Source organism: Pseudophryne corroboree, chromosome 1, assembly GCF_028390025.1.
Source record: "Pseudophryne corroboree isolate aPseCor3 chromosome 1, aPseCor3.hap2, whole genome shotgun sequence".
NCBI classification, from domain to species: domain Eukaryota; kingdom Metazoa; phylum Chordata; class Amphibia; order Anura; family Myobatrachidae; genus Pseudophryne; species Pseudophryne corroboree.
In genome coordinates, this window is record NC_086444.1 from 1,063,251,327 (window position 1) to 1,063,274,130 (window position 22,804).

Sequence of the window (22,804 nt, forward strand, 5' to 3'; positions counted from 1 at the left end):
GTAGCACTACCTCAGGTAGTGTTGCGGCAGCACGATTGGATTCTCAATATTCCAAAATCGCAGCTGGTTCCGACGACTTGTCTTCTGTTCCTAGGGATGATCCTGGACACAGTCCAGAAAGAAGGTGTTTCTCCCGGAGGAGAAAGCCAGGGAGTTATCCGAGCTAGTCAGGAACCTCCTAAAACCGAACCAAGTCTCAGTGCATCAATGCACAAGGGTTCTGGGTAAAAATGGTGGCTTCCTACGAAGCAATCCCATTCGGCAGATTCCACGCAAGACTTTCCAGTGGAACCTACTGGACAAATGGTCCGGGTCGCATCTTCAGATGCTTCAGCGGATAACCCTGTCACCAGGGACAAGGGTATCCCTCCTGTGGTGGTTGCAGAGTGCTCATCTTCTAGAGGGCCGCAGATTCGGCATGCGGGACTGGGTCCTGGTGGCCACGGATGCCAGCCTGCGAGGCTGGGGAGCAGTCACACAGGGAAGGAATATCCAGGGCTTATGGTCAAGCCTGGAGACATCACTTCACATAAATGTCCTGAAGCTAAGGGCCATTTACAATGCTCTAAGCTTAGCAAGACCTCTGCTTCAAGGTCAGCCGGTGTTGATCCAGTCGGACAACATTACGGCAGTCACCCACGTAAACAGACAGGGTGCCACAAGAAGCAGGAGGGAAATGGCAGAAGCTGCAAGGATTCTTCGCGGGGCGAAAAACCATGTGATAGCACTGTCAGCAGTTTTCATTCCGGGAGTGGACAACTGGGAAGCAGTTTTCCTCAGCACGACCTCCACCCGGGAGAGTAAGGACTTCACCCAGAAGTCTTCCACATGATTATAAACCGTTGGGAAAAACTCGACAGGTATTGCGCCACGTCAAGGGACCCTCAGGCAATAGCTGTAGATGCTCTGGTAACACCGTGGGTGTACCAATCAGTGTATGGGTTCCCTCCTCTGCCTCTCAAACCCAAGGTACTGAGATTGATAAGATGGAGAGGAGTAAGCACTATATTAGTGGCTCCAGATTGGCCAAGAAGGAATTGGTAACCGGAACTTCAAGAGATGCTCACGGAGGATCCGTAGCCTCTACCTCTAAGAAGGGACCTGCTCCAGCAAGGACCTTGTCTGTTCCAAGACTTACCGCGGCTGCGTTGACGGCATGGCGGTTGAACGCCGGATCCTGAAGGAAAAAGGCATTCCGGATGAAGTCTTCCCTATCCTGATCAAAGCCAGGAAGGATGTAACCGCAAAACATTATCACCGCATTTGGCGAAAATATGTTGCGTGGTGCGAGGCCAGTAAGGCTCGACGGAGGAAATTCAACTGGGTCGATTCCTACATTTCCTGCAAACAGGAGTATATATGGGCCTGAAATTGGGGTCCATTAAGGTTCAAATTTCGGCTCTGTCAATTTTCTTCCAAAAAAGAACTAGCTTCAGTCCCTGAAGTTCAGACATTTGTTAAAGGGGTACTGCATATACAGCCTCCTTTTGTGCCTTTAGTGGCACTTTTGGGATCTCCAGGTGGTTTTTGGGTTCCAAAAGTCACATTGGTTTGACACACTTAAATCTGTGGAGTTAAAATATCTCACAGAAAAAGTGGTCATGCTGTTGGCTCTGGCCTGGGCCAGGCGCGTGTCAGAATTGGTGGCTTTATCATGTAAAAACCTTATCTGATTTTCCATTCGGACAGGGCGAAATTGAGGACTCGTCCTCAGTTTCTCCCTAAGGTGGTTTCAGCGTTCACCTGAACCAAACCTATTGTGGTGCCTGCGGCTACTAGGGACTTGGAGGACTCCAAGTTGCTAGACGTTGTCAGGACCCGGAAAATATATGTTTCCAGGACGACTGGAGTCAGGAAATCTGACTCGCTGTTTATCCTCTATGCACCCAACTAGCTGGGTGCTCCTGCTTTTAAGCAGACTATTGCTCGTTGGATTTGTAGTACAATTCAGCTTGCACATTCTGTGGCAGGCCTGCCACAGCCAAAAATCTGTAAATGCCCACTCCACAAGGAAGGTGGGCTCATCTTGGGCAGCTGCCCGAGGGGCCCTCGGCTTTACAACTTTGCCGAGCAGTTACTTGGTCAGGAGCAAATACGTTTGTAAAATTCTACAAATTTGAAACCCTGGCTGAGGAGGACCGGGAGTTCTCTCATTGGGGGCTGCAGAGTCATCCGCACTCTCCCGCCCGTTTGGGAGCTTTGGTATAATCCCCATAGTCCTTACGGAGTTCCCAGCATCCACTAGGACGTCAGAGAAAATAAGAATTTACTTACCGATAATTCTATTTCTCGTAGTCCGTAGTGGATGCTGGGCGCCCATCCCAAGTGCGGGTTGTCTGCAATACTGGTACATAATTATTGTTACCAAAAAATTCGGGTTATTGTTGTAGTGAGCCATCTTTTCGAGAGGCTTCTCTATTATCATGCTGTTAACTGGGTTCAGATCACAAGTTGTACAGTGTGATTGGTGTGGCTGGTATGAGTCTTACCCGGGATTCAAAATCCTTCCTTATTGTGTACGCTCGTCCGGGCACAGTATCCTAACTGAGGCTTGGAGGAGGGTCATAGGGGGAGGAGCCAGTGCACACCAGGTGATCCTAAAGCTTTCTTTAGATGTGCCCTGTCTCCTGCGGAGCCGCTATTCCCCATGGTCCTTACGGAGTTCCCAGCATCCACTACGGACTACGAGAAATAGAATTATCGGTAAGTAAATTCTTATTATTTATGTGTAGGGAAGTCTCCTGACTTGACCACTGTCCTTGGAAGTTTCTTCCCTGAGTGACTGCCCCCCAACCTCGGAGGCTTGCATCCGTGGTCACCAGGACCCAGTCCTGTATGCCGAATCTGCGGCCCTCGAGAAGATGGGCACTCTGCAGCCACCACAGTAGGCCCTCGGGGACAGGGTGAGCAACCGATGCATCTGAAGATGCGATACGGACCATTTGTCCAACAGATCCCACTGAAAGATCCTTGCATGGAACCTGCCGAAGGGAATTGCTTCGTAAGAAGCCACCATCTTTCCCAGGACCCGCGTGCAGTGATGCACCGACACCTGTTTTGGTTTTAGGAGATCCCTGACCAGAGATGACAACTCCTTGGTCTTCTCCTCCGGGAGAAACACCTTCTTCTGTTCTGTATCCAGAATCATGCCTAAGAACAGCAGACGCATCGCAGGAATCAGCTGCGACTTTGGAATATTCAGAATCCAGCCGTGTTGTTGCAGCACTTCCCGAGATAGTGCTACGCTGGCTAACAACTGTTCCGTGGACCTCGCCTTTATAAGGAGATTGTTCAAGTACGGGATAATTATAACTCCCTTCTTCCGAAGGAGTATCATCATTTCGGCCATTACCTTTGTAAATACCCTCGGTGCCGTTGACAGACCAAACGGCAACGTCTGGAATTGGTAATGACAATCCTGTACTACAAACCTGAGGTACTCCTGGTGAGGTGGGTAAATGGGGACATGCAGGTAGGCATCCTTGATGTCCAGTGATACCATAAAATCCCCCTCTTCCAGGCTTGCGATAACCGCCCTGAGCGATTCCATTTTGAACTTGAACTTCCTCAGATAAGTGTTAAAGGATTTTAAATTTAGAATGGGTCTTACCGAACCGTCCGGTTTCGGTACCACAAACATTGTGGAATAGTAACCCCGTCCCTGTTGAAGGAGGGGAACCTTGATTATCACGTGCTGAAGGTACAGCTTGTGAATAGCCGCCAGTACTACCTCCCTTTCCCTGGGAGCAGTTGGCAAGGCTGATTTGAGGTAACGGCGAGGGGGAGTCGCCTCGAACTCCAACATGTATCCCTGAGATACCACTTGTAGGGCCCAGGGATCCACCTGTGAGCGAACCCACTGGTCGCTGAAGTTCCGGAGACGGGCCCCCACCGCACCTGGCTCCACCTGTGGAGCCCCAGCCTCATGCGGCGGACTTAGTGGAAGCAGGGAAGGACTTTTGTTCCTGGGAACTGACTGTCTGATGCAGCTTCTTTCCTCTACCCCTGCCTCTGGGCAGAAACGATGCGCCTCTGACACGCTTGCCTTTCTGAGGCCGAAAGGACTGTACTTGATAATACGGTGCTTTCTTTGGCTGTGAGGGAACGTGAGGTAGAAAAGTCGATTTTCCAGCTGTTGCTGTGGATACCAGGTCCGAGAGACCGTCCCCAAACAATTCCTCACCCTTATAAGGCAAAACCTCCATGTGCCTTTTAGAATCAGCATCACCTGTCCACTGCCGAGTCCATAATACTCTGCTGGCAGAAATGGACATTGCATTAATTCTAGATGCCAGCTGGCAAATATCCCTCTGTGCATCTCTCATATATAAGACTACGTCCTTTATATGCTCTATGGTTAGCAAAATAGTATCCCTGTCGAGTGTATCAATGTTATCTGACAGGGTATCGGACCAAGCTGCTGCAGCACTACACATCCATGCTGAAGCAATTGCAGGTCTCAGTATAGTACCTGAGTGTGTGTTTACAGACTTCAGGATAGCCTCCTGCTTTCTATCTGCAGGCTCCTTTAAGGCGGCCGTATCCTGAGACGGCAGTGCCACCTTTTTCGATAAGCGTGTGAGCGCTTTGTCCACCCTAAGGGAGGTTTCCCAACGTACCCTATCCGTTGGCAGGAAAGGGTACGCCATCAGTAACTTCTTAGGAATTACCAGTTTCTTATCAGGGGAACACCACGCTTCTTCACACAATTCATTTAACTCGTCAGATGGGGGAAAAGTCACTGGCTGCTTTTTCTCCCCAAACATAATACCCTTTTTAAATGGTAACGGGGTTAATGTCAGAAATGTTCAATACATTTTTCATTGCCGTAATCATGCATCGGATGGCCCGTGGACTGTACATTTGTCTCATCCTCGTCTACACTGGAGTCAGACTCCGTGTCGACATCGGTGTCTGTCATCTGAGGTAGCGGGCGTTTTTGAGCCCCTGATGGCCTCTGAGACGCCTGGGCAGGAGCGGGCTGAGATGCAGGCTGTCCCAAGGCTGTTACTTCATCCAACCTTTTATGTATGGAGTTGACACTGTCGGTTAATACCTTCCACATATCCATCCACTCCGGTGTCGGCCCCGTAAGGGGCGACATCACACTTATCGGCTCCTGCTCCGCCTCCACGTAACCCTCCTCATCAAACATGTCGACACAGCCGTACCGACACACCGCACACACACAGGGAATGCTCTGACTGAGGACAGGACCCCACAAAGTCCTTTGGGGAGACAGAGACAGAGTATGCCAGCACACACCACAGCGCTATATAATACAGGGATTAACACTATTACTGAGTGATTTTTCCCAATAGCTGCTTATATACACAATATTGCGCCTAAATTTATGTGCCCCCCCCCCCTCTCTTTTTTACCCTTGTTGTACTGTATACTGCAGGGGAGAGCCTGGGGAGCGTCCTTCCAGCGGAGCTGTGAAGAGAAAATGGCGCTGGTGTGCTGAGGAAGATAGCCCCGCCCCCTCAGCGGCGGGCTTCTCTCCCGCTTTTTATAATGTTAATGGCGGGGGTTTTTACACATATACAGTTTTACACTGTATTATGTGCTTTTTTGTGCCATAAGGTAATCTAATTGCTGCCCAGGGCCCAGGCCCCCCCCCCCCCCCCCCCCAGCGCCCTGCACCCAACAGTGACCGGAGTGTGTGGTGTGCTAAGGGAGCAATGGCGCACAGCTGCAGTGCTGTGTGCTACCTTAATGAAGACAGAAGTCTTCAGCCGCCGGTTTTCAACTTTCTCTTCAGTCTTCTGGCTCTGCAAGGGGGACGGCGGCGCGGCTCCGGGAACGGACGACCGAGGTCGGGGCCTGTGTTCGATCCCTCTGGAGCTAATGGTGTCCAGTAGCCTTAGAAGCCCAAGCTAGCTGCAAGCAGGCAGGTTCGCTTCTCTCCCCTCAGTCCCACGTAGCAGTGAGTCTGTTGCCAGCAGATCTCACTGAAAATAAAAAACCTAACAAACACTTTCTTTTCTAGGAAGCTCAGTAGAGCCCCTAGAGTGCATCCAGCTCTGGCCGGGCACAGATTCTAACGGAGGTCTGGAGGAGGGGCATAGAGGGAGGAGCCAGTGCACACCAGATATAGTACCTAATCTTTCTTTTTAGAGTGCCCAGTCTCCTGTGGAGCCCGTCTATTCCCCATGGTCCTTACGGAGTACCCAGCATCCACTAGGACGTCAGAGAAAATAAAATAAATGTAAACTCTCTGGAGTTCCAGAGAAATGCCCTCGGTTATCTGGGCATATTTTTCTAAACCGAGTCTGGTAGGAGGGGCATAGTGGGGAGGAGCTTGCACACACATACACTAAAGGTTTTAAAGTGCCAGGCTCCAGTGGACCAGATCTATACCCCAAGGTACCAAAGTACAGTTCCCCAGTATCCACTAGGACGTTAGAGAAATGTACTAAACGAACAGCAAAGGGTGAGAAGCTTAAACAGGAATTCACTTTAAAATTACAATTTACACATTCAACTAGGGCACAAACTATAAATTAGAAGTAGATACTTGCCTGGTGGTGGCACTGTGATGGGTATTCCTAGAAAGAGAATAAAAATAAACACAACTGTCTCTAATACAATTAAAAATGAATATTACATTTCAGTTATTAAAATATATTTCCCATGATGCTCTGCAGCAGGATGAAACTTAGCAAAATTTGGAATACTGAAGACTAGAACTTGCTGAATTGACATATAGGGGTTTAGTCAATAAGTGTTGGAAGGACAGATTTAGGTCGGAAGGGGTTCAGACCTATTCATCAGAAAAGGATCAGACAGGTATTAAATACACCCCATAGCAGAGGTATCTACGAATGACTTGACCAATTATAAATGCATCCAAACAAAGATACAGTACTGGAAAAACTACAAACTTAATGCAGTTTATTAGTGCTTATAGTAGTTACATTTAGGGGCATAGCCAATTATCCACAGGCTAATAGTCAGCTCTGACCGATACCCCGTGTGTTAAGCCCCAGAAGGGACAACTTTTCCTTATAGCCTCAGGAGCTGAATGGAAAAGTCCATCTTAAAACGCACCATCAGGAATTTAACGTGCAGGGATTTTAAAAGGAATCTATAGGTTACTGCACTTTACCCATGTGTTTACAGTTTGGGAAAATGCAGAATAATTAAACCCGGAACTTAGCCTTGTGCTTAAATCGGATATACACCTTTTAATTAGGTTCTAATGGCAACATATACCAGTTTCTTTGACAGTCTCCTTTTACAGTTATATATTCAAAATCAACGTGAAATTCATCTTTTACAGGCAATTGTGTACAAATCAGAATAAGATGATTTAAATAGGTTTCCAAGTAACATCAGTTTACCGCATTTACTACATAAACTCAAGTATACTTTTCTATGTATGTGTGGCTGTATTACTTATTTCCAATGCCTAAGCTGTGTCACACAAAGATAACTAGTCTGTCACTGACCCATAGTTATTTTGCACACAAAAAAAAAAAAAAATGTAATTAGGTTTCATCTGGCAGTGTCTCTGCTGGCTGCTAAATCTGCTCAGCCAATGGCTGCTTTGGAGTGATTATTCCTCCTGTAAGCCATTTGAACAACCAGATCTATGTAATTTAGCCAACACCAATGATACTTGGAATCTTAATTAACATGATTTAAAAACACACATCATTCACAATCCACCACCACAAACACTATGCACCACTCCGTCTCCGTATATTTTCAGCAACAATGCCTAATCCCCACTCAAAGCAAAACAAATCCAGAAATCATGAGTATTAAGAAAGCCACTATACCATATCTAGATGGTTTTTGCATGGAGAAAGATAACTGCATTCCAGATCCTAGAAGAAGGGGAAATAATGGCATGATTTACAGACACTCGGTACCAGTCATTTGCATAATTGTTGGCAAGATAACACAGCAGACAGATATAAGTGCACATTCCATGCACCGAAGCTGGACTTGCAGCTTGTGATGGACAGGACATGCCCTGATGAAGATAAAAGAATAACCACGATATTAACATGCCACATCTGTAACCATTTAACACCAATTAGAGCAGATGATGCAGTCTGGGAACCCTCTGCTGAACAGAACGCTTTAATCTTAGCAATGCTGAACACAAGTCACACTAAGATTGGACTACAACTAGGGCTACACAATTTCTCTGCTTATTTATCCAACTCACCGTCCAACAGGAGGAAGGAAATAAATATCCCTTCTTTTATTCTCTATTGCAATGAGCATTACTTGTCCATAATGCCCTGATCTCATGATACTCTAGGATGTATAGGCATATGTGGCGACTAGACTAAGTGAAGAGATCACACTACAAACGTGGCCAGAAGCTGCTTGCATAGCAGAACACATTAGGAAACAAAGCCATAAAAAGGACAATTTGTTACAAGATTCATTTTTCGCGATATGCAACTAAACATAACCACTGATGCTAGGCCTAATAACCCTGCCAGCAAAACATAAACATACCAAGATCACTATTGATAGTGTAACATGTGGCCCCTGCTAGGTGCTAAACGTCAGCCTCCTGAATGAGCAGCTGTATAGAGCAGTTAAGGTGTTAAATAAAAACAATATGTCACCTTACTGGAATAAATCAGGCAGAGTTTTTCTTGCAATGAATTCAACAAGGAAGAAAATACGGTCTAAGAATCAGACTTCAAAGTGGGTAATACTTTCCAAAGAACTTCCACAGGATGTTTTATATTTGCAATTCTTGATTTTTTGGCTTACTCTCTCTCAGTTAATATGAGGTAACAACTGTGCCTCCCTTCCCAGATGAGCCAAGGAGGTATGGCACAACGCTATTTTTGTAACGGCTTTGAAGATAAAGTGCTGGCTGCAGCACAAATAAAGCAGGGCCCATTGGGAGCCAAAGCCACAGGCCTGCATGGTTTGCAGCAGATGTACAGCCACTATTGATTTATAGTTAGGAGATGGTCAGAAACCTGCAAACGGAGCAGAGAGATATTGTAGCTATAAGCAGTGTAGATAGAAGGTGCTGAAACGCATGCAAACGCAACAGCTTTTCTCTAACACGTTAAGATTTCACAATAAGAGCAACGAAAATAAGAACTAATGTAAATATTTAGTGTTAGTCTCCTTTCATTGTGCAAACAATGGCGATTATGGCCTTTTAGTGATCATCAGGTTAGAGAACGAATGCAGGTTCAAGACCGACAAACAATACATAAAATAAAGATCAGATTTAAATGTACTTGTGTGTGTGTACAAGGATACACTTCTCGCAGTTCTACAAGAAAGGATTTATTTAAATCCGTAGTAGACAAAATCATCCAGGAGCCCGCAGGACTTTTTAATCATACCAGAAATAACTGAGGGTCTTATTCACATGAAAAAAAAAAAAGGATGCAATTGCGTAGTGATGACATGCGACGGGCGACAACGCGGCGTTGGGGGGAGACGTCAATCGGGAACCGCAGGCGTGTCATGGCCATTTCTGGTGCAGGTCTATGATGTCACCTACGTTTCCTGCGTATGGCAACATGCTGCCAGGCTGCACAGGCAGGGGTCGACCTCTATACACTGCGTTCGCAATTAAATTGCGAGCGCATTGTGGGACAGCACCAAACATGCTGGGCGGCCACCAGCATGCGAGTGTATGGAAGCAGATTTTGCTGCAGAAGCAAGATCTGCGACCATCTCTGAATAACCCCCTTAGCTCGGTGACCTCAACAGAAGAGACAAAACAGGCGAGGCGCAAAATATTTTAGGCGCCTTGCCTTCATTTCCAGCCTCATTTTATATGTATTATGCAAAACTGTAATATTGCAAACTATTTTATGTTTTGCGGTTTTTGTGGGAAACGCTCCTAGTGAGAGGTACTATTTACCTGTGTGACACCGGTTCTCTCTGGTCAGTGCCAGTGGACGGCCAATAGTTAAAGTCAGAGTAACAAAACAGGAATACGGAGTAACTGCCGCTGTTGGTTTTTATATATGTATCTTACAACACGGTAATGTAGATCCAGTCAGCTATACGTAGGAGCCAGGAATTATATGCCTGAACAGAAGAGACTCCCCAGAGTCAGGCACATCAGCATTTAGGAGTTGTGCAGCCCTGGTCCAATATAGATACTGTGCTGATTGCTAATTAAGGACTACGCTAAATACTAATTAAAGAGAACCTTTTAAATGCAGTAATACCAACGGCGGCGGCAATACAGCAAACTCTTAATGCAATTTCTGTTAAAAGAGTATGGAAATTTTTTTTTGTAAATAGCACTTTCTACAGATTAAAGGACACAAATTAAAACCTACAGCAGTACCAAAGGCTAAACTTTAATCTTACCTGGAGGAGGAATAAGAGGAGGGGCAGTACTGACATTTGGAGGAGGTGGGAATAACGGAGGTGGTGGAAGGTGAGTAGGTGGAGCGCCAGGAGGAAAGAATGGTGGCGGGGGCTTAATGAAATTATTATCCACTTCTGAAGGAGACTGTTCTGTAACCACCTGTAAAGTAGAACAGCACATTATGGTTTGCTTAAAGTATTTAAATTGCCAAAATGCCCCATATGTTATTTGTTCTAGACCGGTCTAATAAAGAACCTCAACTATGATAGCACTCATTCAAGCAACCTAGACAAACGGGTTACAGTTTCAGTTGTTTAGCTTAGTCATTTTACACGATAAAAGGGGTCTTTTAAAAGTTAATACAATCCTCTATCACCTGGTCAACAGTTAAATATTTCGATGTTTTTAATGCTTAAAAGATTAGAATATTATAAAGACATGAAAATGGAAAACAACAACCAAAAACGTAATATTGAAGGGGATGGACCAGGGAAAGGGATAACTACCCAGAGAAAGGTGTTACTGAAGCATAAGCTGGTTTGTAAAACGCACATATATTAAAAATAGTGAGAAATAAAAGACAAAACAAGATCTGACCACTAACTGATCCATATACCATGCCATTGTATAGCCAGAATACCCATGTGTGTTAACATTTTAAGACAGGGAGATGCGAGAAAAATCATTGCTAAATATATTAATCTGACATCCTATTTTAGGATAGGAAAAATATAACAAAAATAAAATAGGATTTTAATTAACTACCGGTAAATCCTTTTCTCGCAGTACATAAGGGATAATGGGGATACTTAGTACGATGGGTATAGACGGGGTCCAAAGGAGCCAGTGCACTTTCAATTTCTTCACTGGGTGCACTGTCTCCTCCCCTCTATGCCCCCTCCCACAGGCAGGTATAGGTAAAACAGTACCCGAAGGAGAAAGGACATATACGAGAGAAGGAACATAATAAACAGTGGTGAGGTTTAATACCAGCGCACCACGAACATATAACAACTAGCAACGGCTGGTAACAAGAACAGCAATAGTAACAGCAGCAGCAACAGCTGAACAGGTAACCACATAAGAGAACCTGCAGTAAAGTCAACGCACTGAGGCGGGCACCCAATATCCCTTATAGGACTACGAGAAAAGGATTTACCGGAAGGTAATTAAAATCCTATTTTCTCTAGCATCCATAAGGGATATTGGGGAGACTTAGTACGATGGGGTTGTCCCAAAGCTTCCAGAACGGGCGGGAATGTGCGGAGACTGCTGCAACACCGCCTGCCCAAATCGGGTATCCTCTTTGGCCAGGGTATAAACTTGTAGAACTTAACAAAGGTGTTCTTCCCCAACCAGGTAGCAGCTCGGCATAGTTGCGAGGCAGAGACTCCTCAGGCAGCCGCCCAGGAAGAGACCACAGATCTTGTAGAGTGGGCCTTCAGAGACTTAGGAACAGGTAAGGCTGCCGACACATAAACCTGTTGGATAGTAAGCCTAAGCCAACAAGCAATGGACTGTTTCGAAGCAGGACAACCCTTTTTCTGCACATCATAGAGCATGAACAAGGAATCTGACTTTCTGATCCGAGCCATTCGCATGACATAGATCTTCAAGGCTCGCATAGCATCCAATGCCTCCGGAGGAGCAGAAGTGTCAGAACCATAATAGGTTGATTCAGGTGAAACGAGGGGACAGCCTTCAGCAGGAACTGCTGCCTATTCCTGAGGTCCACTCTGTCCTCGTAAAAGACCAAGTACGGATTTTTACACGATAAGGCCCCCAAGTCTGAGACACGCCTAGCAGAAGCCAGGGCCAGTAACATCACTGTCTTCCACGTGAAGTAATTGTCTTCTACCGTCGTCAGAGGCTCAAACCAGGAGGACTGTAGAAATTCCAACACCACATTCAAAATCAAAAGGAGGTTGTATGTGGAATACCCCTTGCAAGCTGGTCTGAACTTCCGGCAACAGTGTCAATTTCTTCTGGAAGAAAATGGAGAGCTGAAATCTGGACCTTAACGGAACCCAGATGCAAGCCCTTATCCACACCAGACTGCAGGTCCTTGTTGAAGATCGCTTCTTAGTGGTAGAGGCCAAGGGTCTTCGACGGACAGGTCCAGAAGATCCGCATACCACGCCCTCCGAGGCCAATCAGAAGTACCTGGACTCCTTGATTTCAGATTTGCTTGAGCACCCTTGGGAGCAACGGAATCGGAGGAAACAGGTAGACCAGCCGGTAAGGTCAAGGCGACGTCAGTGCGTCCACTTCCCTCTTCTGAAGGTCCCTAGTTCGAGAGCAATACCAGTGGAGCTTCTTGTTGAGACGAGAAGCCATGATGTCTATCTGTGGGCATCCCCACCGGTGGATGATCTGCTGGAACACCTGATGGTGGAGTCCCCACTCTCCCGGGTGGAGGTCGTGACGACTGAGGAAGTCCGCTTCCCAGCTGTCTACACCCGGAATGAAGATTGCGGACATTGCGCTTGCATTTCTTTCTGCACAGAGGATTATCTTTGACACCTCCCACATGCAGGCTCTGCTTTTTGTCCCTCTTTGCAGATTGATGTACGCCACTGCAGTGGCGTTGTCCGACTGAAATTGGATCGCCTGATGCATGAGCAGAGGAGAGGCCTGACGCAGAGCATTGTAGATCACCCGAAGATCCAGAATGTTGATCGGAAAGGAGGTGTCACGATCCGGGTATCTGGACGCCATTTCTTACCCATCAGATGCCTCCTAAGGCTGGCTCAGCGCTCCAGCACCGGATCCCATCTGTTATCCTAATGTTCACATTCCTGCATCCTCTCCTGTCTCTCTGAGACGCTGTCACAGTAACGCCATAATACATCTGGCATGGCGTCTCCCGCGGCCTCCGCCGCCGTCCCTGAGCTTCTGCATGCAGAGTGTCAGAGTGGATTACGTCAGCCGCGGCCTCCGCTGTGTCCGCGTGGTTGGATGTGCACTTGTCTGCCTGGCGTCTCTTGTCTCCAGTGGCCGGCGCCGCCATTACTGTTTTCATTACCACATGGATTACAAACCAAACTTCCCTCCAAGTGTCTGCATGGGCGCAGCCATCTTGGATTCTGTCAGCTGATCATTTCCTCCAATCTGTTGTCAGTATTGTTAATCTGCATAATTGCCTAGCCAATCCCTTCCTTGCTGCAGGTATAAATACACTGTGCCTGAGCAAGGAAGGCGTCAGTGCTTTGGTTGTCAAACCTAGTTCCTGTTTGTCTCTCTCCTGTGATTGTCTTCCAGGTTCCAGCTCCTGTCTCAAGACTTCCACCATAGAGACCCGCACCAGCATTCCACCTGCGGTGTAGCCTGACTCTCCGATCCATTTTGGATTCATCTGTTTCCAGCCACAACATTACCTGCTTCCAGCCCAGCTTCCAGCAGAGTACAGCTTCTCTTAAAGGGCCGGTGTCTTTTCTACAGTTTACCACTCTCCACCGGTATTATTATTTCTCCGCTCTCAAGCTCTACATTTCATTCATATTGCATCGCTCTCAAGCTTCATTTATTATTTAACTGGTTCCAGCCAGTATCCACTCCGTGCCAACATCTGTCTGGTTCCAACCAGAACCCACAGCAGCTATTTTATTTACAGCAGTCCAGCTTTCCCTGGAACACCAGCTGGTACGATCCTGGGCTTTCTTCATTGCTACAGTCGGGCCTGGTAAGGACTTTCCAACTCGCAGATAATAAGAACTGTCTCATACTACCAGAGCTCTGTGGCCCCTGCCACCCTGTAGTACCCAGGAACTGTATTATTTCTCTGCTTATTTTAGGTTTCTTTTACTGCTACTGTGATGCATGGAGTTTGTCATAAATAATAAGAATTTACTTACCGATAATTCTATTTCTCGGAGTCCGTAGTGGATGCTGGGGTTCCTGAAAGGACCATGGGGAATAGCGGCTCCGCAGGAGACAGGGCACAAAAAAGTAAAGCTTTTACCAGATCAGGTGGTGTGCACTGGCTCCTCCCCCTATGACCCTCCTCCAGACTCCAGTTAGGTACTGTGCCCGGACGAGCGTACACAATAAGGGAGGCAATTTGAATCCCGGGTAAGACTCATACCAGCCACACCAATCACACCGTACAACTTGTGATCTAAACCCAGTTAACAGTATGATAACAGAAAGAGCCTCTTAAAGATGGCTCCTTAACAATATAACCCGAATTTGTTAACAATAACTATGTACAGTATTGCAGATAATCCGCACTTGGGATGGGCGCCCAGCATCCACTACGGACTCCGAGAAATAGAATTATCGGTAAGTAAATTCTTATTTTCTCTATCGTCCTAAGTGGATGCTGGGGTTCCTGAAAGGACCATGGGGATTATACCAAAGCTCCCAAACGGGCGGGAGAGTGCGGATGACTCTGCAGCACCGAATGAGAGAATTCCAAGTCCTCTTTTGCCAGGGTATCAAATTTGTAGAATTTTACAAACGTGTTTTCCCCCGACCACGTAGCTGCTCGGCAGAATTGTAATGCCGAGACCCCTCGGGCAGCCTCCCAAGATGAGCCCACCTTCCTTGTGGAATGGGCCTTAACAGATTTAGGCTGTGGCAGGCCTGCCACAGAATGAGCAAGTTGAATTGTGTTACAAATCCAACGAGCAATCGTCTGCTTAGAAGCAGGGGCACCCAACTTGTTGGGTGCATATAGTATCAACAGCGAGTCAGATTTTCTGACTTCAGCCGTCCTTGAAATGTATATTTTTAAGGCTCTGACAACGTCCAACAACTTGGAGTCCTCCAAGTCGCCAGAGGCCGCAGGCACCACAATAGGTTGGTTCAGGTGAAACGCTGATACCACCTTAGGGAGAAAATGCGGACGAGTCCTCAGTTCTGCCCTATCCGAATGGAAGATTAGATAAGGGCTTTTATAAGATAAAGCCGCCAATTCAGATACTCTCCTGGCGGAAGCCAGGGCCAGTAACATAGTCACTTTCCATGTGAGATATTTAAAATCCACCTTTTTCAATGGTTCAAACCAATGGGATTTGAGGAAATCTAAAACTACATTTAGATCCCACGGTGCCACCGGAGGCACCACAGGAGGCTGTATATGCAGTACTCCTTTAACAAAAGTCTGTACCTCAGGAACTGAGGCCAATTCTTTTTGGAAGAATATTGACAGGGCCGAAATTTGAACCTTAATAGATCTCAATTTGAGACCCCTAGACAATCCTGATTGTAGGAAATGTAGGAAACGACCCAGTTGAAATTCCTCCGTCGGAACACTCCGATCCTCGCACCACGCGACATATTTTCGCCAAATGCGGTGATAATGTTTCGCGGTGACTTCCTTCCTTGCCTTAATCAAGGTAGGAATGACTTCTTCTGGAATGCCTTTCCCTTTTAGGATCTGGCGTTCAACCGCCATGCCGTCAAACGCAGCCGCGGTAAGTCTTGAAAGAGACAGGGACCCTGTTGTAGCAGGTCCCTTCTCAGAAGTAGAGGGCACGGGTCGTCCGTGACCAACTCTTGAAGTTCCGGGTACCAAGTCCTTCTTGGCCAATCCGGAGCCACTAGTATTTCTTACTCCTCCTCACCGTATAATCTTCAATACCTTTGGTATGAGAGGCAGAGGAGGAAACACATATACTGATTTGTACACCCAAGGTGTTACCAGTGCGTCCACAGCTATTGCCTGTGGATCTCTTGACCTGGCGCAATACTTGTCCAGTTTCTTGTTGAGGCGAGACGCCATCATGTCTACCATTGGTCTTTCCCAACAGTTTATTAGCATGTGGAAGACTTCTGGATGAAGACCCCCCTCTCCCGGGTGTATATCGTGTCTGCTGAGGAAGTCTGCTTCCCAGTTGTCCACGCCCGGGAAGAACACTGCTGACAGTGCTATTACGTGATTCTCCGCCCAGCGAAGAATCTTGGCAGCTTCTGCCATTGCACTCCTGCTTCTTGTGCCGCCCTGTCTGTTTACATGGGCGACCGCCGTGATGTTGTCCGACTGAATCAACACCGGTTTTCCTTGCAGGAGTGGTTCCGCCTGGCTTAGAGCATTTTAGATTGCTCTTAGTACCAGAATGTTTATGTGAATAGACTTTTCCAGGTTCGTCCATACCCCCTGGAAGTTTCTTCCTTGTGTGACTGCACCCCAACCTCTCAGGCTGGCGTCCGTGGTCACCAGGATCAAATCCTGTATGCCGAATCTGCGGCCCTCCAATAGATGAGCCTTTTGCAACCACCACAGAAGATATACCCTTGTCCTTGGCGACAGGGTTATTCGCAGGTGCATCTGAGGATGCGACCCTGACCATTTGTCCAACAGATCCCTTTGGAAAATTCTTGCATGGAATCTGCCGAATGGAATTGCTTCGTAAAAAGCCACCATTTTTCCCAGGACTCTTGTGCATTGATGTACAGACACCTTTCCTGGTTTTAGGAGGTTCCTGACAGGTCGGATAACTCCTTGGCTTTTTCCTCGGGAAGAAAAACCTTTTTCTGAACCGTGTCCAGAATCATCCCTAGGAACAGCAGACGTATCGTCGGAAAACAGCTGCGATTCTTGGAATATTTAGAATCCAGTCGTGCCGTCGAAGAACTACTTTAGATAGTGCTCTTCCGACCTCCAACTGTTCTCTGGAACTTGCCCTTTTTAGGTCGTGCAAGTAAGGGATAATTTAGATGCCTTTTTTCTTTGAAGAAACATCTTGTCGGCCATTACCTTGGTAAAAAGGCCCGGGGTGCCGTGGATAATTCAAACGGCATCGTCTGAAACTGATATTGACAGTTCTGTACCACGAACCAGAGGTACCCTTGATGAGAAGGACAAATTTTGGACATGGAGGTAATCCTTGATGTCCAGGGACACCATATAGTCCCCTTTTTTCCGGTTCGCTATCACTGCTCTGAGTGACTTTATCTCGATTTGAACCTTTTATGTAAGTGTTCAAAACATTTTAGATTTAGACTATGTGTCACCAAGCCGTCTGGCTTCAGTACCACAATATAGTGTGGAAAAATAATACCCTTTTCCTTGTCGTAGGAGGGGTACTTTGATTATCACCTGCTGGATATACAGCTTGTGAATTGTTTCCAATGCTGCCTCCCTGTCGGAGGGAGCCGTTGGTAAAGCAGACTTCAGGAAGCTGCGAGGAGAAGATGTCTCGACTCTCCAATCTTTACCCCTGGGATAATACTCGTACGATCTAGGGGTCAACTTGCGAGTGATCCCACTGCGCCCTGAGACTCTTGAGACTACCCCCCCACCTTGAGTCCGCTTGCACGGCCCCAGCGTCATGCTGAGGACTTGGCAGACGCGGTGGAGGGCTTCTTTTCCTGGGAAAGGGCTGCCTGCTGCAGTCTACTTCCCTTACCTCTATGTCTGGGCAGATATGACTGGCCTTTTGCCTGCATGCCCTCATGGGAAAGGAAAGATTGAGGCTGAAAAGACGGTGTCTTTTTTAGCTGTCCATCTGCCGTATGGGATCTGTATCACCTGACCACTGTCGTGTCCCTGACATCTTCTGGGAGATATGGACAACGCACTTATCTTGATGCCAGAGAGCAAATATCCCTCTGTGCATCTCACATACATATATATAGAATGCATCCTATTAAATGCTCTACATGAATAAAATATTTTCAGTCAGGGAATCCGACCAAGCCAACCCAGCACTGCATCTCCAGGCTGATGGCGATCGCTGGTCGCAGTATAACCACCGTATGTGTGTATATACTTTTTAGGATATTTTTCCAGCTTCCTATCAGCTGGCTCCTTGAGGGCGGCCGTATCTGGAGACGGTAACGCCACTTGATAAGCGTGTGAGCGCCTTATCACCCTAAGGGGTGTTTCCCAACGTACCCTAATTTCTGGCGGGAAAGGGTATAACGCCAATATTTGCTATCGGGGTAACCCTACGCATCATCACACACTTCATTTTATTTTATCTGATTCAGGAAAAACTACAGGTAGTTTTTTCACTCCCACATAATACCCTTTCTTGTGGTACTTGTAGTATCAGAAACACGTAACACCTCCTTCATTGCCCTTAACGTGTGGCCCTAATGAGAAATACGTTTGTTTATTCACCGTCGACACTGTATTCAGTGTCCGTGTCTGTGTCTGTGTCGACCGACTGAGGTAAATGGGCGTTTTTAAAACCCCTGACGGTGTTTCTGAGACGCCTGGACCGGTCCTAATAGATTGTCGGCCGTCTCATGTCGTCAACCGACCTTGCAGCGTGTTGACATTCTCACGTAATTCTCTAAATAAGCCATCCATTCCGGTGTCGACTCCCTAGAGAGTGACATCACCATTACAGGCAATTTCTCCGCCTCCTCACCAACATCGTCCTCATACATGTCGACACACACGTACCGACACACAGCACACACACCGGGAATGCTCTGACAGAGGACAGGACCCACTAGCCCTTTGGGGAGACAGAGGGAGAGTCTGCCAGCACACACCAAAAACGCTATAATTATATAGGGACAACCTTATATAAGTGTTTCTCCCTTATAGCATCTTTTATATATATACAATATCGCCAAAATCAGTGCCCCCCCTCTCTGTTTTAACCCTGTTTCTGTAGTGCAGTGCAGGGGAGAGCCTGGGAGCCTTCTCTCCAGCTTTTCTGTGAGAGAAAATGGCGCTGTGTGCTGAGGAGATAGGCCCCGCCCCTTTTTCGGCGGCCTCGTCTCCCGCTATTTTTGAAGTTAGGCAGGGGTTAAATATCTCCATATAGCCTCTGTGAGCTATATGTGAGGTATTTTTTGCCTCTAACAAGGTTTTTATTTGCCTCTCAGAGCGCCCCCCCCAGCGCTCTGCACCCTCAGTGACTGTTGTGTGAAGTGTGCTGAGAGGAAAATGGCGCACAGCTGCAGTGCTGTGCGCTACCTTTATGAAGACTCAGGAGTCTTCAGCCGCCGATTTTGGACCTCTTCTCTCTTCAGCGTCTGCAAGGGGGCCGGCGGCGCGGCTCCGGTAACCATCCAGGCTGTACCTGTGATCGTCCCTCTGGAGCTAGTGTCCAGTAGCCAAGCAGCAAATCCACTCTGCACGCAGGTGAGTTCACTACTTCTCCCCTAAGTCCCTCGTTGCAGTGATCCTGTTGCCAGCAGGACTCACTGTAAAGTAAAAAACCTAAGCTAAACTTTCTCTAAGCAGCTCTTTAGGAGAGCCACCTAGATTGCACCCTTCTCGTTCGGGCACAAAATCTAACTGGAGTCTGGAGGAGGGTCATAGGGGGAGGAGCCAGTGCACACCACCTGATCTGGTAAAAGCTTTACTTTTTTGTGCCCTGTCTCCTGCGGAGCCGCTATTCCCCATGGTCCTTTCAGGAACCCCAGCATCCACTTAGGACGATAGAGAAAAACATCATTGACTTTTATTCAAGTTGTCGTGGTCACGCCTTCGGGCGGTTATTCTTCATGTTACTTACATGTCCAGGGGTCTGATACAACCTCCCAGGTTCCGGTACATCTCAGCCCCTACAACTGAGGCTGCCTCCCGTCAGCTCAGGCCCTCAGTTGTGACAGGAGGGCTTCATGGGCTGCCCTGGAACGGAGCCCCTTGGGTGACAGCACCCCATCCTCGCATCAGTCGTGAGACAGGTCCATTCCTGAATCCTCAAACTCCGGCCTTCCAGGAGATTGGAGGACTGCAGCCACCACAGGAGGGAAATCCTGGCCTGAGGTGACAGCCGAATCATCCGGTGCATCTGTAGATGTGATCCGGACCACTTGCTCAGGAGATCCAATTGAAATGTTCTGGCATGGAACCTCCCATATTGGATCGACTCGTAGGAGGCAACCATCTTCCCCAACAATCTAATGCAAAGATGGATGGATACACAAACAGGTTGGAGCACCACGCGGACCACGTCCTGAAGTGTTCTCGCCTTGTCCCCCGGGAGGAACACCTTCTGGGCCACCTATCCAGTAACATCCCCAAGAACAGGAGCCGCTAAGTCGGTTCCAGGTAGGACTTCTGTAGATTGAGAATCCACCCATGGTGTGACAGAAGTTGGATAGTGTGGTCAATATGGAGCAATAAAAGTTCCCTAGATCTTGCTTTTATCAGAAGATTGTCCAGGTAAGGGAAAACATTTACGCCCTGGACCCGGAGTTGGAACATCATCTCCGCCATCACCTTCGTGAATACCCTCGGAGCTGTGGACAGGCCAAAGGTGATCGGCCAGTAGGGCAAACCTCAGATAAGCCTGATGAGGTGAAAAAATTGGAATATGAAGGTAGGCGTCCTTGATATCCAGGGAAACCAGGAATTCCTGTTCTTCCAGACCCGCAAATCACCGCTCTCAGGAATTCCATTTTGAACTTGAAAACCTTTAGGTAAGGATTCAAGGACTATAGATTCAAAACGGGCTGTTCTGAGCCATCCGGCTTTGGTACCACAAATAGGTTGGAATAATAACCCCTGTCTCATTGTGGCATCGATACTGGAACAATGACGTGGGACTGGACCAACTTTCGGATGGCCTGTTGCAACGTAACATGCCTATCCTCCAAAGCTGGTAAGCTTGATTTTGGGGAAAAAATAAAATAATAAATTAAATCGGGGAGGAGCACCAAACTCCAGCTTGTAGCCCTGAGAAATGAGGTCCCTTACCCAGGTATCCTGGCAGGAGCTATCCCAGATGCGGCTGAAGTGACGCAGTCGGGCTCCTACCTAGAGATCTCCTCTGGGTGGGTGGGCACAATCATGCTGAGGACTTAGTGGAAGCAGAACTAGTGCTCCTGAGAACTGGTGGTTGCAGGTCTTTCACTTATCTTTGGCGCCTCTATTTGCATTGGAGGCACCTCTGGCCCTAGAACAAAATCTGTTAGACCGAAGGGACTGAACAGGCGGCCCTGGGTAGGAACACCTAGCCGGCGGGGACCCAGAGGGGAGAAACGTGGATTTCCCAGCAGTGACTCTGGAAATACATGTATCCAACTCAACCCCAAAGAGCCATTCCCCGAAAAGGGGAGGAATTCCACACTGCGCTTTGATTCTGCGTCCGCTACCCACTGATGCACCCACAAAGCCCTGCGCGCAAACACTGCCATGTCAGAAGTCCTAGCATTAATATTCCCAATCTCCTTGAGCGAGTCACACAGGACGCGTGTAGTGGCCTAAATATTCTTGAGGAGAGTTCACCATAGTGACCAGACGCATAGCCCCGGAGAGGCCCTCCTGAATCTATGTAGCCCATGTATGAATGGCATGGGTCATCCAGCAACCTGCTATGACCGGCCTCTGCGACATAGCTGCGCCATGTAAATAGATTTGAATGTAGTCTCTCTCTCTCTCTCTGTCCCCAGGATCCTTCATGGTAAAGGAGCCCGGGGCTGGCAGCACCGCCTTTTTGGACAGTCGAGAGACTGATACGTCAACCCCCGGGGTTCTTTCCAGAATTTCCTACCTTCAGGACTACATGGGATAGTGAGCATAAACATTTTTGACCATTTACATTTTTTGGCTGGATTTTGAGAGGCCAACTTAAAGAGGTCATCTAACTCTGCAGAACCAGGGAAAGGGACATTAGGCTTTTTTTGTGTATAGAAAAACGACTGCTGTGACGCAGCATCCTCTAGAGGGAGCTTTAACATGTCCCGTATAGCCAGAATGAGAGGTTCAATAAACTGAGCAGGATCAGGATCCCCACTAATGGTCCTCCCCCTCCTCCTGTATATCCTCCTCTGAATCAGAGTAGGGCAGGTAAACCACGCTTCTGTTGACCCGAGTTAGAGGGGGAGCTGTATAACATCTGCCCTAGCAGCTAAGTCTGCAACAGCCTGTTGTAGTAGCTGAGTTTTCTGAACATTAGCAGACAGTTGTGATGACATATCATACATCATAGTTTTTAGAGCCCCTAGTCCCTTCACTGAGTTGTGAAGATTGGCTGCATTGAAACAGAATCAGTAGATAAGGGAGAGAATCTGGTGTGGCATATACTACAGAGTTTGTGTTTACCCATGTTTACAGTAATCACAATGACATACACACAGACAGTAATACTGATCAAGACTGCCCTTAATGTATGTGAGAGGAGACACAGAGAGACACCAGCACACCCCTAGCTGTACAGCCGCAGTGAGGCTGTCAGCTAATTATATTACAGTGAAACACTGGTAAATTCTGTCCTGTAGAGGATCCAGATTGTGTACAATAGCGGCTCTCCCCCATAGCTACACCCTGTACCAGTTTTCCAGCGTGTCTTGGGAATCAGGAGGAGCTGTGTGTGCTGAATGCTGTTGCAGCAAGCAGAGGAAGACGCCAAAATGCCTCTGACCCCACTGAGGTAGCTCCCCCCCCCCACCCCCCCCCAATGGCACCGGAGCTACAGCGTTTTTTATACTGGCAATGTCTCCAATCATGCTTAAAAACATTGCACCAGTGCTAGTTTAAGCCATCTGAGCCAGTTTACATGGGGGGCTCCAAGCAAGTCCCACCCAGGAGGGTCCCGTATGCTGCGCCCGCATTCAGCCACACCATGA

The 22,804-nt window shown here is 47.5% G+C and overlaps 1 protein-coding gene across 5 annotated transcripts in view; it reads right to left on the reverse strand.

The window, feature by feature from the left end:
• FIP1L1 (factor interacting with PAPOLA and CPSF1) overlaps window positions 1-22,804 on the reverse strand; it is a 228,115-nt gene that overhangs the window by 176,101 nt on the left and 29,210 nt on the right. For all 5 annotated transcript variants that reach the window (XM_063920934.1, XM_063920933.1, XM_063920932.1 and 2 more), the window contains exons 10-12: window positions 10,324-10,483; window positions 7,788-7,835; window positions 6,525-6,551 (exon numbers count right to left, since the gene is read on the reverse strand). In XM_063920934.1, the coding sequence (XP_063777004.1) occupies window positions 6,525-6,551; window positions 7,788-7,835; window positions 10,324-10,483 (235 nt within the window). The remainder of the gene's footprint in view (window positions 1-6,524; window positions 6,552-7,787; window positions 7,836-10,323; window positions 10,484-22,804) is intronic.